We start from the raw sequence: 17395 nt of genomic DNA on the forward strand, positions 1-17395 counted from the left end.
GTTTCATTATAAGATGATTGGCTCTTTAAAACAAAATAACTGCATCGTATTGTGTGAGTTATGGCATATGTAGAAGTAAGATATAAGGCCACCAAAGCACAAATAGAAAGGGGGAGGATGGTTCTTATACAGTTTGAGAAGTGGTGTAAAATTAATTGAAAGTAGCCTGTGATAATTTATACTTGCATGTTATAATCTCTAGAGGAAACACTAAAAATACTCCAAAAGGGTATAGTTTTTATAAGTCAATACAGGAAATAAAATGAAATATGAAAAAATACATGCTTCCTCCAAACAAAGGTAGGAAAGGAAGAAAAGACAAGGTAGAATAAAGCAGTGCCAAGGTGTGAGGTTAAAATGCAACTATATTAATATCTACGTTACAGGTAGCACTTTAATTAAGATGCAGAAATGGTCGGCTTGGTTCAGAAAAACCAAGACCCAAATATAGACCCTTTGTCAGAAATTCACTTTAAATATAAAGATTCATATGTTGTAAGTAAAAGAGTAGAAGAAATTATGCTGTATAAACAACATATGAAAGATGGTGTGACTATATTCATATGAGACAAAATAGACTTCAAGGCAAATGGTGTTATTACTGAGAGATTTTATAATAATGAAAGCATCATTTCTTCAAGAAGACATAACAGCCCTCATTGTACATGTACCTAGTAATCCTTTCAAAGCACATAAAGCAAAATTTCCCAGAACTAAAGAGAGAAATGGACAAATCTACAGAGTTGGGGATTTAAACACCCTCTTCTATAACTGGTAGAATAAGTAGAGAAAAGAAGAAAATAGCTTTAGCCTTACCACTCATCATCTATAAAAATTAACTTGAAATGGATTGTAGAACTAAACTTCTAGAAAAAAACATACAAGAAAATCTTAGTGAACTTGAATTAGTCAAAGATTTCTTAAATGGTACCAAGGGACCAAGTCAGTCCAGTGGTGAAAGGAAAGTCTTTTTAATAAATGATGCTGAAACAGCTGGATATCTTTATGGAAAAATGCAGATTTCAACTCAGTCTTACTCCAGATATAAAAGTTAACTCTAGATGATTATAAATCTTATAAATCTAAGTGTGAAGCCCAGAACCATAATCCTCCTGGAAGAAAACATAAAAGGATATCTTTGCAACCCTGAGGTAGATGACAGTTTCTTGGACAAGATATGTTAAACACTAACCATAAAAAAATGTGCCATTAAGAAACCAAATAGGCAAGCTATACAATGGGAAAAAATATTCTCAGTACATATATCTCACAAAAAACTTATGTCCAGCATATATAAACATCTCCCACAAAGCAGCAGTGAAAGATGAGTAACTCAATTTAAAAATGAGGGGAGATTTCCCTGGTGGTGCAGTGGTTAAGAATCCGCCTGCCAATGCAGGGGACACGGGTTCAATCCCTGGTCCGGGAAGATCCCACATGCTGCAAAGCAGCTAAACCCATGCACCACAACTACTGATCCTGTGCTCTGTAGCCTGCGAACCACGACTACTGAGCCTGTGCGTCACAACTACTGAAGCCCATGTGCCCTAGAGCCCACACACCGCAACTATGAAGCCCGTGCCCTCTAGGGCCCGCGTGTCGCAGCTGCTGAGCCCATGTGCTGCAACTGCTGAAGCCCACGCAGCTGGAGCCTGTGCTCTGCAACAAGAGAAGCCATCGCAATAAGAAGACTGCGCACCACAACAAAGAGTAACCCCTACTCACTGCAACTAGAGAAAACCTGCATGCAGCAATGAAGACCCAACGCAGCCAAAATAATAATACTAATAAATAAATAAATGAGCAAAAGACTTAAACAGATATTTCACAAAACAAGGTATATCACTGGCTTATAAACACATGAAAATTTACTTAACGTTAGGCATCAGGGCAATGCAAAAAACACAATGAATAAACAAAATGCGTTAGAGGAATTTTGGTGGGAGCAATGTCACTTTTTTACATCTTGATTGTGGCGGTGGCTATACAACATACACAGTTGTCAACACTCTTACCTGTAAACTAAAAATGATTACTCTATTGAATGTAAATTATGCCTAAGTAAAAACATTTTTAAAGCCATAGTGATGAAATACCATATCCTATCCAGTTGAATAGCTAAAGAAAAAATAATGATGATAACAAACATTAGAGAGGATGTGGAGCAGTTGTAACTCTTATTCTTTACTGGTGGGCATGTAAAACTACACAACCACTACAAGAACTTTTGGGGAAGTTTTACAGAAATTATACATACACCTAACCTTATCACGCAGATTTTATCTAAGAAATCTTATGTTTACACTATAACAGGAATGTTCATAATAGCCTGTCCATAATAAAACTCAAACAGCGTGGATGACACTAAAACACATCGTGTTGAGTAAAACAGAACACACCACAAAAATACATACTGTATGATTCTAATTATAATCATGTGCAGGCAACACTAATTTGTATTGATAAGTCAGAACGTGGTTGCCGTTAATTGTCCTATTATAAAGAGGCATAATGGAGATTTCTGGGTTGGTTGATGGAAAAGGTATGTTTGGGGTTTTAGTTTCATGGGCATATACAGTTGTCAAAAATCCTTCCAACTGAACTGTTTAAATTTGTACATTTTATTGCTTGTAAGTTAAAATGTAATTTAAGTTTTAAAAATAATTTACAGTATGAGGGCAAATTAGTGATAAGGAATGAATTTTTTTTTTTTTTTTGCGGTATGTGGGCCTCTCACTGTTGTGGCCTCTCCCGTTGCGGAGCACAGGCTCCAGATGCACAGGCTCAGCGGCCATGGCTCACGGGCCCAGCTGCTCCACGGCATGTGGGATCTTCCCGGACCGGGGCACGAACCCGTGTCCCCTGCATCGACAGGCGGACTCCCAACCACTGCGCCACCAGGGAAGCCCAGGAATGAATTTTTAAAAAATAAATATTGGAGAAATTAGCTAGTTGCTTAGTGGAATAAAATTAGCTTAGAGCCTCACTTTACACCTTGTGTCAAAATTAATTCTCAGTTGGCTTAGAGGTATGTGTGAAAAACTCAAAACAAAAATATATATTTTTTAAATTGTCCATGTGGGACCTCTTTATGTGGGTTACTGTCACACTGCTAGAATATGTTAGTCTGACGAACACAACGTGGTTCACCCAGAACTTTCCCAATTTTAGCACTGAAAGTCCCATGTCTGGAAACCCCTTTAGGCTAAGTTTTAAAACTGAAAGACCCAGACCCTCCCAACCAGTTGCTTGCCTTAATGTTACTGTAAGTTAAATTCAGCCTTCTGTTTGTCAGTATGCATCCATAATCTTAAATATTTTAATGGTTACTAAGCTGCTCTAGGGAAATACCCTAGGGAAATACCCTGAGAAGCAATAGGAAAGACCTTAGGAACAAGAGAAAAACATGAGAAAAGATATTCAAAACTAAAATAAAACCCAGAAAAACTTACTTAAGTACCTCTTTACACAAAATTTAGCTATTTTCAGTCTTCAGCTTGTATCAGGATAACCTCAAGGCGTTATTAAAAAATAGATTCCTAGATTCCATCCCCAAAGTTTCTGATTCAGTATGACTTGGATAGGATCTGCAAATTTATATATCTTACAAGTTTCCATGAGATACTGATGTTGCTGCTCCTGGGACCAAACCGTGTGAACCACTGTTCTAAAGACATCCCTGTTATTGATGTTCTTAATGATAACCCACATTACTGAGAAAAGCATAAATATTTGGGAAGGCACGGAAATAAATAATAATTTTTATAAAATATTCCCTTTGATATATTTAATTTTGTTGAAGAAAGAAGCTTTTTAAGTCAAGATTTATTATTGTACAGATGTTGAACAGTGCATTTTTCACTATGGTATAAATGGAAATATTACTGTTATTTCCAGTGATGACAAGCATAGGGCAGGAGGATATAGTTGATATTCCCTGAAAATTTAGAAATGTGGAAAGTGACCCAAGAGACTTCAACAGAAATTCTCTCCTTCATAAAAACAGTGAGAAAAGTGGCCAAAATTGTTTTTAGAATAAACTTTTTCAGAACTCTGGAAATTAACCAAAAACTGACAGCCATTCAGGAAGTGTTTACTCAAAAAAAAAAAAAAAAAAAAAAAGTTGCTGAATCTCTGTAAGAATGAGCTTTGTAGAATTTTAATTTGCCTAAGTCCCATCCCTGGCTCTCTATCACCACATTAGCCTTGAAAAATAGCCCACCTTTTCAGTGAGAACCAGTGGCCCAACAGCCACTAGAGACAGCAAAATGGTGGTAGAATGTTCAGAGCTTCTTTTCCAAAGAAATGTCATAATTTGACCTGTCTGGTGGGTTCTTGGAACATCCTATTTGAAAGGTTCCCTGTATTTGACCTGATTCAAAGCTCCACCAGTGCAAAAGCCTTTTCCCCTGGGGTAATTGCAAAAACAATTACAGGCATATTATGGCTGCCTGAGACATTGGTAACAGTTGGAGCAAACAGTAGACTAATCAAAAACTTAAAAGGAAAAGCTAGGGAGTGAACTCTCCATAGGACCTTTGAAAAGCTCTTATACTTTGGAATCTAGGAGGACACATGCATGGTCTTGGACTGTGTGCCTGCTCAGGAAAGACCTGAAAAGGCCCTAAACTCTCACCTCTGGCTGACGATGAGACTCTGTGCAAGAAGGAAGTGAAGATTAAGGCAGAATCATCAGTTGCCTAGCTGATTGTTGAAGGCATTACCCAACATGTGCACATTTAATGAAGTCTCTGTCCAGTCATTAACTGACCACTCTGCTAATCAGGCAGACACTTCACTGGCACATACAACAAAGAATACAAACCTTACAGAATTCAGAAAAGTCACCAAACAACTACTATAACAAACAGCAGTAGTCCTGGGCAGGAGGACAGATCTTATACCCAGAATTGCTACTTTATATTATTTTAAATGTCCGGTTTTAAACAAAAAATTGAGACATGCAGCAAAACAAGAAAATATACCCAGGGGGGAAAGCAATCAGTAGAAACTGTGAGGAAGCCCAACACTATACTACTAGAAAAAGATTTCAAATCAGATATTTTAAATATATTCTAAGAACTAAAGGAAACCATGCCTAAAGAATGTAAGGAAAGTATAGGAACAATATCGCACCAAGTAGAGTATGTCAATAAAGAGATTTCTTTTATGAAAAAGAAACAAACAGAAATTCTGGTGTTGAAGAGTACAATAACTGAAATGGAAAAAAAAAAATCCTCTAGACAAGTTCAAGAGCAGATTTGACCTGGCAAAAGAAAAAAATCCGCCAACTTGAAGATATGTCCGTTAAGACTACCCAGGCTGAAGAACAGAAAGAAAATTGTCAGAGGCTCAAAGACCTGTGGGGATACCATCAAGTGTACCAATGTATGCATAATGAAGTCAGAATGACAAGAGAGAGAGAAAGAGGCAGAAAGAATATTTGAATAAATAATGGCAAAAAACTTCCCAAATTTAATGAAAAACATTGTACACATCTGAGAAGCTCAGTGAACTACAAGTAGAATAAACTTGAAGAGATCCACACCACAGATAAATCATAATCAAATATCAAAAGACAAAGGGAGAATCCTGAAAGCAAAGAGAAATCACTGATTACAGGGAATCCTCAGTAAGATTAACAGTTCATTTCTTGTCAGAATCATGGAGGCCAGAAGGCATTTCTGAAAGAAGAAAGCCATTGTCCAAGGTTTCTATACCCAATCAAACTATCCTTCAGAAACGAAGGAAAAATCTGAGTCCCAGGTAAACAAAAGCTAAGGAAGTTATTAATCTCCTTAACTTCTCTTATAGACACTAAACCTGCCCTACAAGGAGTACTAAAGAGAATCCCTCAGACCAGAAAGAAAGGACATTAGAGAGTAGCCCAAATCCATATGAAGAAATAAAGAGCACTGTTAAAAGTAACTATATAGGTAAATATAAAACAGCATAAGTGCATTTTTTGTTTGTAACTCTTTTTTTTCTCCTTTATAATTTAAACAACTAAATAAAGCAGTAATTTTAAATCTGTGTTGATGGGCACACACACACTGTGTAAAGATGTAATTTATATGACAGTAGTATCACAGGGGGTATAGAAGGCACAGAATTATAAGAGCAGAGTTTTTATATACTATTGAAACTAAGTTGGTATTAATTCAAAGTAAACGGTTATAAAATGTTAATTATGATCTAGAGAAACCACTAAGCAAATAACTCAAAATATACATAATTTTTTTAAAGGGTATTAAGATAGTACAGTGGAAAACACCTATTTTACAAAAGAAGTTAGTAATGGAGGAATAGAGGAACAAAAAAGACAAGGTGTGAAGAAAACAAATAGCAAAATGGATGGCATAAATCTTTTTATTGATAAATTACATTGAAGGTAAATGGGTTAAATACTCCAACTAAAAGACAGATATTGACAGAGTAGATTTAAAAAGATCAAATTATATACTTGCTACAACAAACACACTTTAGATTCAATCTTCGTTGAAAGTAAAAGGTTGAAAAAGATATGCTATGCAAACAGAAACCAAGAAACACATAAAATGGCTATACAAGTATCAAACAAAGTAGACTTTAGGAAAAAAAATTGTTTCTCAGAATCTAAGGACATTTTATAATATATGTGTTATATAGATTATGTGTGATATATAGTTATACATATTGTGTAATTGTTGATAAATTTCTAGAAAGACATAAACATTTGAAACTGACTCAAGAAGAAATGGAAACTATAACTGTAGACCTGTAACAATTAAGGAGATTGAATTGATAATCAAAACTTCCCACAAAGGAAAAAACCCAGGACCAGATGGCCTCACTAGTGCAATCTATAGAACGTTTAAAGAAGAATTAGCACCATTCACAAGCTCTTCCCCAAAAAGGGAATAGGTGTGAAGAACACTTCCCAACTCATTCTGCAAGGCCAATATTATTCTTATATCAAACCAAACAAAGACATCACAAGAAAAGAAAACTACAATATCCCTTATGAATTTATATGTAAAAATCCTCAACAAAATAGCCATCTGGATTCAGCAGCATAAAAAAAGGATTGTACACCAGCATTAAAAAAGGATTATACCCCATAACCAAGTGGAATTTGTCCAAGGAATGCATAGTTGGTTCAACACAGGGATAACCAAAGTAAAACACCATGTTAATAGAGTTAAGGATATAAGCCACATGACCATCTCAACAGAAAAAGCTCCTGTCAGAAACAAACAGCTTACATCATAAAAGCACCAAACAAATTAGGAATAGTAGAGAACTTCCTCAATCTGATAAAAGATGTCTATGAAAAACTGATTACTTATGTCACACCAAATGCTGAAACACTGAAAGCTTTCCCTGTGAGATCAGGAATAAGACAGAGGTGTCCACTCATGTACTTTTATTCAACATTGTGCTGGAGTTTCTAGATTGGGCAGCTAGGCAAGAAAAAGAAATAAAAGCTTTCTAGATTAAAAAGGAAGAAGGAAAATTATCTCTTATTTGCAGATGCCATGATCTTATATATAGAAAATCTTAGGAAATCCAAAAAAAGTATCAGAGATAATAACCAAGCTCAGCAAGTTTGCAGGACAGAGAATCACTATACAAGAAACAGTTGTGTTTCTAATATACCAGAGTTGAGCAACCTGAAAGTGAAATTAAGAAAATAATTTTATTTATAGTAGTATCAAAAAGAATAAATTTAACAAAGTGGATAAACAAAATATGGAATATCCATACATTGGGGTATATGATTCAGCCATAATAAGTAACAAAATACTAAAACAGACTAAAACAAGGATGAACCATGAAAACAAGCTAAGTGAAGAAGGCAAACACAAATAGCCACATATTGTAATATTCCTTTTTATATAAAATGTACAGAACAGACAAATCCTTAGAGTTAGAAAGTAGAATAGTGGTTGCCAGGGCCTAAGGGGAGAGGGAAGGGAGGAATGAATGCTAATGGGTAGTGGGTTTTTTGGGGGTGGGGGCTGATGAAAATGTTTCAGAATTAAAGCATGGTGATGGTTGCACATGCTCGTGAATGTACTGAAAAACACTAAATTGTACACTTTAAAAGTTTGGATTTTATATAAATTGTATCTCCATAAAAAAGTGACCCTAAGTCTGTTTACATGATACGTTTCTCAGTACCAGGATTTCTTCTAAAATATCCTTGATAATGTATTCCATTAAAATGTTTGGCGTTATTTAGGAACATTTTTAATTTGTAGTCTTGTCAACAAATTATTCTCCTTTGAATCTATGTAGGTTGTTTTCAGATCTTTTCTGTAGCAAAGGGATCCAATGCTCAGGAATAATTCATTAAAAATTGTGATCTTTTCTAAAATAATCTATGAAAGTTTGTCTACCTTTTATATTTATTCTCTAATTTTTTCTGCTAGAAATTAGGAGGATTTTCTTTATGTTCAATGTAGAACTATTTATACATTGTGTTCAGTTATTCTCTAATAAGATATTAAGCTAGAGATAGATACTCTAATAAAGCCACATTATGTTATACTTGTTTAGATTAAGGTTTTGGGATCTTGTTTTTCATTCAAGAGGTGTCTGTACATTTTAACTTAGTTACATAGTAATATCCTTTATAGATAATGTAAAACATCAGGTCTCTAAGTGTTTTACATTAAACATTAAAAATGTTCTTTTATGTAAATTTTATGATCCCAGGAATTTCTGGGCTATAGTCAAATTTTCCAAAATTGGTATGTAATTTTTAACAGGTCTTTGATTAGACATCAGTGAAGCAGGCTGTCATACTAAAATTGTGTGACAGTTCTTCTTTCCAAAAATATTCAGTAAAGGTCCCAAACATTGCTGTTTGTTTTTTGTTTTTTGTTTTTTTTTGCGCGTGGTATGCAGGCCTCTCACTGCTGTGCCCCCCCCCCCCCCCATTGCGGAGCACAGGCTCAGCGGCCATGGCTCACGGGGCCCAGCAGCTCCACGGCATGTGGGATCTTCCCGGACCGGGGCACGAACCTGTGTCCCCTGCATCGGCAGGCGGACTCTCAACCACTGTGCCACCAGGGAAGCCCCCATTGCTGTATTTTATTCATTCATGGTTCTTAGGGAAAAAAGCCAACTTAAATATTTAAAGTTAATTACATTTAAGTTTAATGCTCACATTAATGTCCTATTAAGTTTTTCTTGTAGTGGAAAAGGTTCAGTCTCTAAAGATAGTGTACCTTGCTTGCAGCGTACTACGTGCTGGCAGCCTTTCAGAAATAATAATGAAGTTGCCTGTTCTTCTAGAGTAGGATTGATCACCTCATTAATTATTTTACCCAAGGAAGGTCCCTGTTTTCAAAAAAGTCTTCTTGTTCATTTAATAACATTTACTGTGTTTAAATGTCAGTCCTTGAAATCTGAGCTATTTTAATCCTTAAAGTAATTGCTTTCCTGTTACTCCAAAAGAATGGAAGCTTTAGTTTGGGAAAGGAAGGAAGAGAATTGAAACTGAGATGAGTAGTAGTGAAAACGTGGCAGGAGTTGAAAGGATGCTGTAAACAAAATGAATTTCCCTCTCATTGCCTGAGTTACTGGTGAAATGAAATGTACAAAATGATGACACTTGTTGATTTTTCAAGTTGTCAAATTAAGGTGCATTTCTCAAGAGATTGATAGACAACCTTCTGGAAAACTTAGGGGAAAATGTTTTGGATTTGTTCACTTGACAGTAAACATAGTATTTTAAGTGAATAAAATTGTTTTGATTGACTATACAATATATTTTTGTTTTACTGTATAACATATTTTTAGTAAATCAGAACAAGAAAATATTTTAGTGATAAAGCAATTGCAAGTAATTTTTTTTAATCTATGCCTGCTCAAAGAATAGGCTATTGTGATTTCTAATCAGTGTGATGATTTTCTTTCGAATTTAATATGTGGTTTGATTTACAGGTAAACAGTGTTGACCTCAGAACTGCCAGCCATGAGCAGGCAGCAGCTGCTTTAAAAAATGCTGGCCAAGCTGTCACAATTGTTGCACAATATCGACCTGAAGGTAATAAATTATTGTTGTCTGTATTTATTTTTTATTCCAGTTTTTAGAAGTCTTCCTCTTAATAATGTTTAACTTCCCAAGCTTAACTTTCTTTTTGTATTTTTGTCTGATTTATTAATCTGTTATTTGTTTAGTTTGAACTTAATTCACTATCCAGATCAAAGAGTTTTTAATAGAATTTAGGAACTTGTATCTGCCAACTCTTTGAATATTTCTCTATTATTTGGATTAATTTTCAGGAGTTTATCTTTTTAAATGTGTCATCTAACCAAACACATACCTTTAAGTATACCTTTGACTAACTCAGTGGTTGAAAAGCAAAGATAGTAATTTTGCCAAAGAAAATTAGGTTATCTCAGTATTTTTTGACCTTTGAATTAGGTTATATTTATTAATAACAGGGTTTAAGATATGTTTCTAATAGCCTTTATTGTTACTTAAAGAGAAAGAATGTAAGTTTGAGATATGATATTTTTCTAAATAGTGAGGTATCATGGACTTGACCTTACCAAGTTCCTGCTGGGAGAAGGTGATAATGGAAAATTTGAGGTCATATTAAACATACATAAGATTCTAGTTTACATCAACATAACCACTTCAGTAAAACCTCAGTGGAATTTAAAAAGCTTAAACACCCAAAAGAATACATAACACACTAGTTAATGTTCATAAACAAGGTGAAGAAGGAAAGAATGATGTGACTAAAGGAGCCAGGTGAATCATTCTATGATTTAACAGCTGTTACATATATTATTCTTTTCTTGGAGTGGAATTTATTTCTGTAACAAAACCTAATATGTGTTTTACCTGATCAAAGTAGTATGTTGGGCATTGCTTGCTATTTCATAATATTTCTTATAAACCTCAGCATTCTAGGTTCAGTAACTGAACAAGAATAAATTCATTTATGTAAGGGGTAAGTTCCAAATATATCACATTAATCAAGCAAATAGGGATTAATATATGAAGTCAGAATGCTAATTCATTAATTTTTGTGAGAAACAATACTACCAGTGGGACTACACATGCTTTTATCTTCTGGCCAACACATTCTTGCCCAGTAGGCATATTATACGGAAACAAATTATAATCAGTGCTTGCTTAGTATTATAGAAAGCCTCTTATTTATATGTTTATGAGGAATATAGACTATTTAGGTATGATTAAGGGTAAGTCAATATCTGCTCCTTGACCTCCCCAGAAAACACACAAAAGCAACAAGGAAAATAAACACATATTTCTACCCATACAACTTCACTTCACATTAAGCAAAACTAAGAAGACAGGTATAATACCTGGACAACAAAATACAGGCAAAGGCTGCTTAAGCAGGTTAAGATCTGGCAAAAGCTACATGTAAAGAAGGGAAGAGTAAAAGCATGGAATGTTGAAAATGCTCAGTGGTAGCAGAACATAGAATATGACAGAAAATTGTACTTTCTAAAGGTGGGGGGCTTGTTTTTGAAGTATAAAAACATTATCCCTTGTTTATGGCAGGCCACATAGAAATTGGAGTGAGCAAGCTAGAGCGGAAGCCATCTTTGATGTGGTTTTGTTTAAAGGAAGTATTTGGTTAAAACAGTCTGTCAGATTATCTGATGCTATCAAGGCAGTCTTTTGGTTTTAAAGGCTGTAAAAATAACCTGTGCTTCCATCCCCACCCTGCACCCCAAACTTTCTGGTCCAGCCAACTCATTCAGTAATAAGCAATTTAAAAGGAACTAGCCTGGCATTCATACAAAGATATTAATAAGGAGACATGGAAACAAATAGCAAAGCTTAGCAAGAGATAAAAGTTGTCACAAACATGCATTTACACACACAAAAAAAAAATTGGCACATATCAGATGAAACTTTGATTTTAATGTTCTTAAACAATTTATGCATTCACTTCTTTGAAAGAAGACCACAAAGTAGATATGTAAAGAACTGTAGGAAGAGATGGCTTAACAACCAGAAGAGTTTAATTTTGAGCTAGCAGAACCCCGGAAAGGAGAAGAAAGCAAACCAATTTCTTAAATTGGAACACAAAGTTAAAGAGACACTGCAGAACAATCAATAGGGGACATAAGGATACCATAGGAAAAGTAAACAAAACGAAATAGAAACAAAGAATTTTTAAAGGTTAGAGAGAAAAGACAGGCAATTATATATTTTATATACACACACACACACACACACACACACACACACACACACACACAGGATATACTTAAGTAGACTTTCTGGGAAAAGTAAATTTTTTAAAAAGAAAAGAATAAATGCTTGCAATTATAATTCATTCAAGAAAACTTTACTAGATTAAAAAGAAGTAACTTTACATTGAAAAGACACAGCATGATAAAAAATTAACTCAGAATGGTCAAAATTCAGACATATTCTAGTTAATTTTTATCAAGAAAGAATCTTCTGGAGTATTGGTTCAAGATGGCAGAGTAGAAGGACGTGTGCTCACCTCCTCTCGCAAGAGCACTGAAATCACAACTGCTGAACAACCATTCACGGGAAGACACTGGAACCCACCAAAAAAGGTATCCCACATCCAAAGACAAAGGAGAAGCTTCAGTGAGATGGGAAGGGGGAGCACAATCATGATAAAATCAAATCTCATACCTGCCAGGTGGGTGAACCACAAACTGGAGAACAATTAAACCACAGAAGTTCTCCCACTGGAATGAAGGTTCTGAGCCCCACGTCAGCATCCCAGTCTGGGGGTCCAGCAACAGGACTAGCAATCCCCAGGGATTCTGGCTTTGATGGGCAGCAGGATTTGAGTGCAGGACTTCCACGGGACTGGGCAAAACAGACTCCACTCTTGGAGAGCACACACAAAGTCTCATGCACACCAGGACCCAAGGGAAAGGAGCAGTGACCCCATAGGAGACTGAACCAAACCTACCTGCTCGTGTTGGAGTGTCTTCTGCAGGGGCAGGGGGCAACTGTGGGTCACTGCACTGGCAGCAGTAGTTCTGGTAAGTACTCATTGACGTGAGCCCTCCCTGAGGCCACCATTAGCCCCACCAAACAGCCTGTAGGCTCCAGTGCTGGGTTGCCTCAGGCCAAACAACCAACAGGGAGGGAACCTAGCCCCACCCGTCAGCAGACAAGTGGATTAAAATTTTACTGAGCAAGGCTTTGCCCACCAGAGCAAGACCCATTTCTACCCACCACCAGTCCCTCCCATCAGGAAGCTTGCACAGGCCTCTTAGATAGCCTCATCCACCAGAGGGCAGACAGCAGAGGCAAGAAGAACTATAATCCTGCAGCCTGCAGAATGAAAACCACAATCCTAGAAAGTTAAACAAAATGAAAAGGCAGAGGATTATGTTGCAGGTGAAGGAACAAGATAAAATCCCAGAAAAACAACTAAATGAAGTGGAGATAGGCAGCCTTCCAGAAAAAGAATTCAGAATAATGATAGTGAAGATGATCCAAAATGGAGGCAAAGATTAAGAAGATGAAAGAAATGTTTAACAAAGACCTAGAAGAACTAAAGAACAAACAAAAAAACGAACGAAATGAAAAATACACTAGAAGGAATCAATAGCAGAATAATTGAGGCAGAAGAACTGATAAGTGACCGGGAAGACAGAATTGTGGAAATCACTGCTGCGGAACAGAATAAGGAAAAAAGAATGAAAAGAAATGAAGACAGCCTAAGGACAACATTAAACACACCAACATTCGCATTATAGGGGTCCCAGAAAGAGAAAAGAGAGAGAAAGGACCTGAGAAAATATTTGAAGAAATAATAGCTGAAAACTTCCCTAACATGGGAAAGGAAACAGTCAACCAAGTCTAGGAAGCACAGAGAGTCCCAGGCAGGATAAACCCAAGGAGAAACACACCGAGACATGCAGTAATCAAATTGACAAAAAATAAAGACAAAGAAAAATTATTGAAAGCAACAGGGGGAAAATGACAACATACAAGGGAACTCTCATAAGGTTATCAGCTGATTTCTCAGCAGAAACTCCGCAAGCCAGAAGGGAGTGGCATGATATATTTAAAGTGATGAAAGGGAAGAACCTACAACCAAGAATACTGTACAACCAAGAATACTGTACCCAGTTCTCATTCATATTTGACAGAGAAATCAAAAGGCTTACAGACAAGCAAAAGCTAAGAGAATTCAGCACCACCAGACTGCTTTGCAACAAATGCTAAAGGAACTCCTAGGCAGGAAGGAGACTAGCAGCTTTAAAAAAAAAAAAAAAAACCTTGGAAAAAAAAAGCCTTGTACATATAGACTGTTATATCAAAACCTCATGGGAGGGCTACCCTGGTGACGCAGTGGTTGAGAGTCTGCCTGCCAGTGCAAGGGACACGGGTTCGAGCCCTGGCCTGGGAAGATCCCACATGCCGCAGAGCAACTAAGCCCATGCGCAAAAACTACTGAGCCTGAGCTCTAGAGACTGCAAGTCACAACTACTGAGCCCATGTGCCACAACTACTGAAGCCTGCACACCTAGAGCCCGTGCTCCACAATAAGAGAAGCCACAACAATGAGAAGCCCACGCACCGCAACGAAGTGTAGCCCCTGCTCACCACAACTAGAGAAAGCCCGCACACGGCAACAAAGAACCAACACAGCCAAAAATAAGTAAATAAATAAATTTATAAAATAAATTAATTAATTAAAAAAACCTCATGGGAACAGCAAGCCCCAAAACTACAATAGATACACACACAAATAAAAGAAAAAGCAACTCAAACACAGCACTAAAGATGGTCACCAAACCACAAGAGAAGAGAACAAAAGAGGAAGGGAAGAAAAAAGACCTGCAAAAACAAACCCAGAACAATTAAGAAAATGGCAGTAGAAATACACGTATCGATAATTACCTTAAATGTAAATGTATTAAATGCGCCAACCAAAAGACATAGACTGGCTGAGTGGATACAAAAACAAGACCCATATATACACTGTCTATGAGAGACCCACCTCAGACCTAGAGACACATACATACTGAAAGTGAGGGGATGGAAGAAGGTATTCCATGCAACTGTAAATCAAAATAAAGCTGGAGTAGCAATACTCACATCAGACATAATAGACTTGAAAGACTGTCATAAGAGATAAAGAAGAACACTACATAATGATCAAGGTATCAATCCAAGAAGAAGATATAACAATTGTAAATATGTATACACCCAACATGGGAGCACCTCTATATATAAGGCAAATACTAACAGCCATAAAGGGAAAAATTGACAGTAACACAATAATAGTGGGGGACTTTAACACCCCACATTCATCAATGGACATATCATCCAGACAGAAAATCAATAAGGAAACACAGGCCTTAAATGACACATGAGACCAGATGGACTTAATTGATATCTGTAGAGCATTCCATACAAAAGCACCAGAATACACATTCCTTTTAAGTGCACACACAACATTCTCCAGGATTGCCCACATGCTGGGACACAAGGCAAGCCTCAGTAAATTTAAGAAAATTGAAATCATATCAAACATCTTTTCCAATCACAATGCTATGAGATTAGAAATAAACTACAAAAAAAAAACTATAAAAAACACAAACACGTGGAGGTTAAGCAATATGCTACTAAACCACCAGTGGATCGCTGACGAAATCAAGAAAGAAATCAAAAAATACCTAGAGAAAAATGAAAATGAAAGCACAATGGTACAAAACCTGTGGGATGCAGCAAAAGCAGTTCTAAGATGGAAGTTTATAGCAATACAATCTTACCTCAGGAAAGAAGAAAAATCTCAAGTAAACAACCTCACCTTACATCTGAAGGAACTAGAGAAAGAAGAACAAACAAAACCTAAAGGTAGTAGAAGAAAAGAAATCATAAAGATCAGAACAGAAATAAATGAAATAGAGACAAAACAATAGCAATGATCAATGAACCTGAAAGCTGGTTCTTTGAAAAGATAAACAAAATTGATAAATCTTTAGCCAGACTCATCAAGAAAAAAAGGGAGAGGACTCAAATCAATAAAATTAGAAATGAAAAAGGAGAAGTTACAACTGACACCACAGGAATACAAAGCATCATAAGAGACTACTGCAGGCAACTATATGCCAATAAATGGACAACTTGGAAGAAATAGACAAATTCCTAGAAAGGTACAGTCTTCCAAGACTGAACCAGGAAGAAACAGAAAATATGAACAGACCAATCACAAGCACTGAAATTGAAACTGTGATTTTAAAACTCCCAACAAACAAAAGTCCAGGACCTGATGGCCTCACAGGCAAATTCTATCAACATTTAGATAAGAGCTAACACCTATCCTTCTGAAACTGTTCCAAAAATTTGCAGAGGAAGGAACACTCCCAAACTCATTCTATGAGGCCACCATCACCCTGATACCAAAACCAGACAAAGATACCACAAAAGAAAATTACAGGCCAGTACCACTGATGAACATAGATGCAGAAGTCCTCAACAAAATATTAGCAAACTGAATCCAACAATACATGAAAAGGATTATACACCATGATCAAGTGGGATTTATCCCAGGAATGCAAGGATTTTTCAGTATCCTCATATCAATCAGTGTGATATACCACATCAACAAATTGAAGAATAAAAACCATATGATCATCTCAATAGATGGAGAAAAAGCTTTTGACAAAATCAGCACCCATTTATGATTAAAAAAAAAAAAGAACTCTCCAGAAAGTGGGCATAGAGTGAACATACCTCAACATAATAAAAGCCATATACGACAAACCTACAGCTAACATCATACTCAATGGTGAAAAGCTGAAAGCATTTCCTCTAAGATCAGGAACAAGACAAGGATGTCCACTCTTGCCACTTTTATTCAACGTAGTCTTGGAAGTCCTAGCTATGGCAATCAGAGAAGAAAAAGAAATAAAAAGAATCCAAACTGGAGAAGAAGTAAAACTGTCACTGTTTGCAGATGATATGATACTTTATGTAGAAGATCCTACGGATGCTACCAGAAAACTACTAGAGCTCATCAATGAATTTGGTGAAGTTGCAGGTTAAAAAATTAATACAGAAATCTGTTGCATTTCTATATACTAACAATGGAAGATCAGAAAGAGAAATTCAAGAAACAATTCCATTTACCATCATGTCAAAAAGAATAAAATACCTAGGAATAAACCTACCTAAGGAGACGAAAGACCTGTACTCTGAAAACTATAAGACACTGATGAAAGAAAGAAAAGAAGACTCAAACAGATGGCATGGATTGGAAGAATCAACACTGTCAAAATGACTACACTACCCAAGGCAATCTACAGGTTCAGTGCAAAGCCTATCAAATTACTAATGGCATTTTGCACAGAACTAGAGCAAAAAAATCTTAAAATTTGTATGGAGACACAAAAGACCCTGAATAGCCAA

The 17395-nt window shown here is 36.2% G+C and overlaps 1 protein-coding gene across 7 annotated transcripts in view; it reads left to right on the forward strand.

Moving 5' to 3' along the window:
• DLG1 (discs large MAGUK scaffold protein 1) overlaps positions 1 to 17395 on the forward strand; it is a 296591-nt gene that overhangs the window by 198305 nt on the left and 80891 nt on the right. For all 7 annotated transcript variants that reach the window (XM_007465853.1, XM_007465852.1, XM_007465854.1 and 4 more), the window contains one exon: positions 9934 to 10036. In XM_007465853.1, the coding sequence (XP_007465915.1) occupies positions 9934 to 10036 (103 nt within the window). The remainder of the gene's footprint in view (positions 1 to 9933; positions 10037 to 17395) is intronic.

This window comes from Lipotes vexillifer, unplaced genomic scaffold (genome assembly GCF_000442215.2).
Source record: "Lipotes vexillifer unplaced genomic scaffold, Lipotes_vexillifer_v1.1 scaffold853, whole genome shotgun sequence".
In the NCBI taxonomy this organism is placed as follows: Eukaryota; Metazoa; Chordata; class Mammalia; order Artiodactyla; family Lipotidae; genus Lipotes; species Lipotes vexillifer.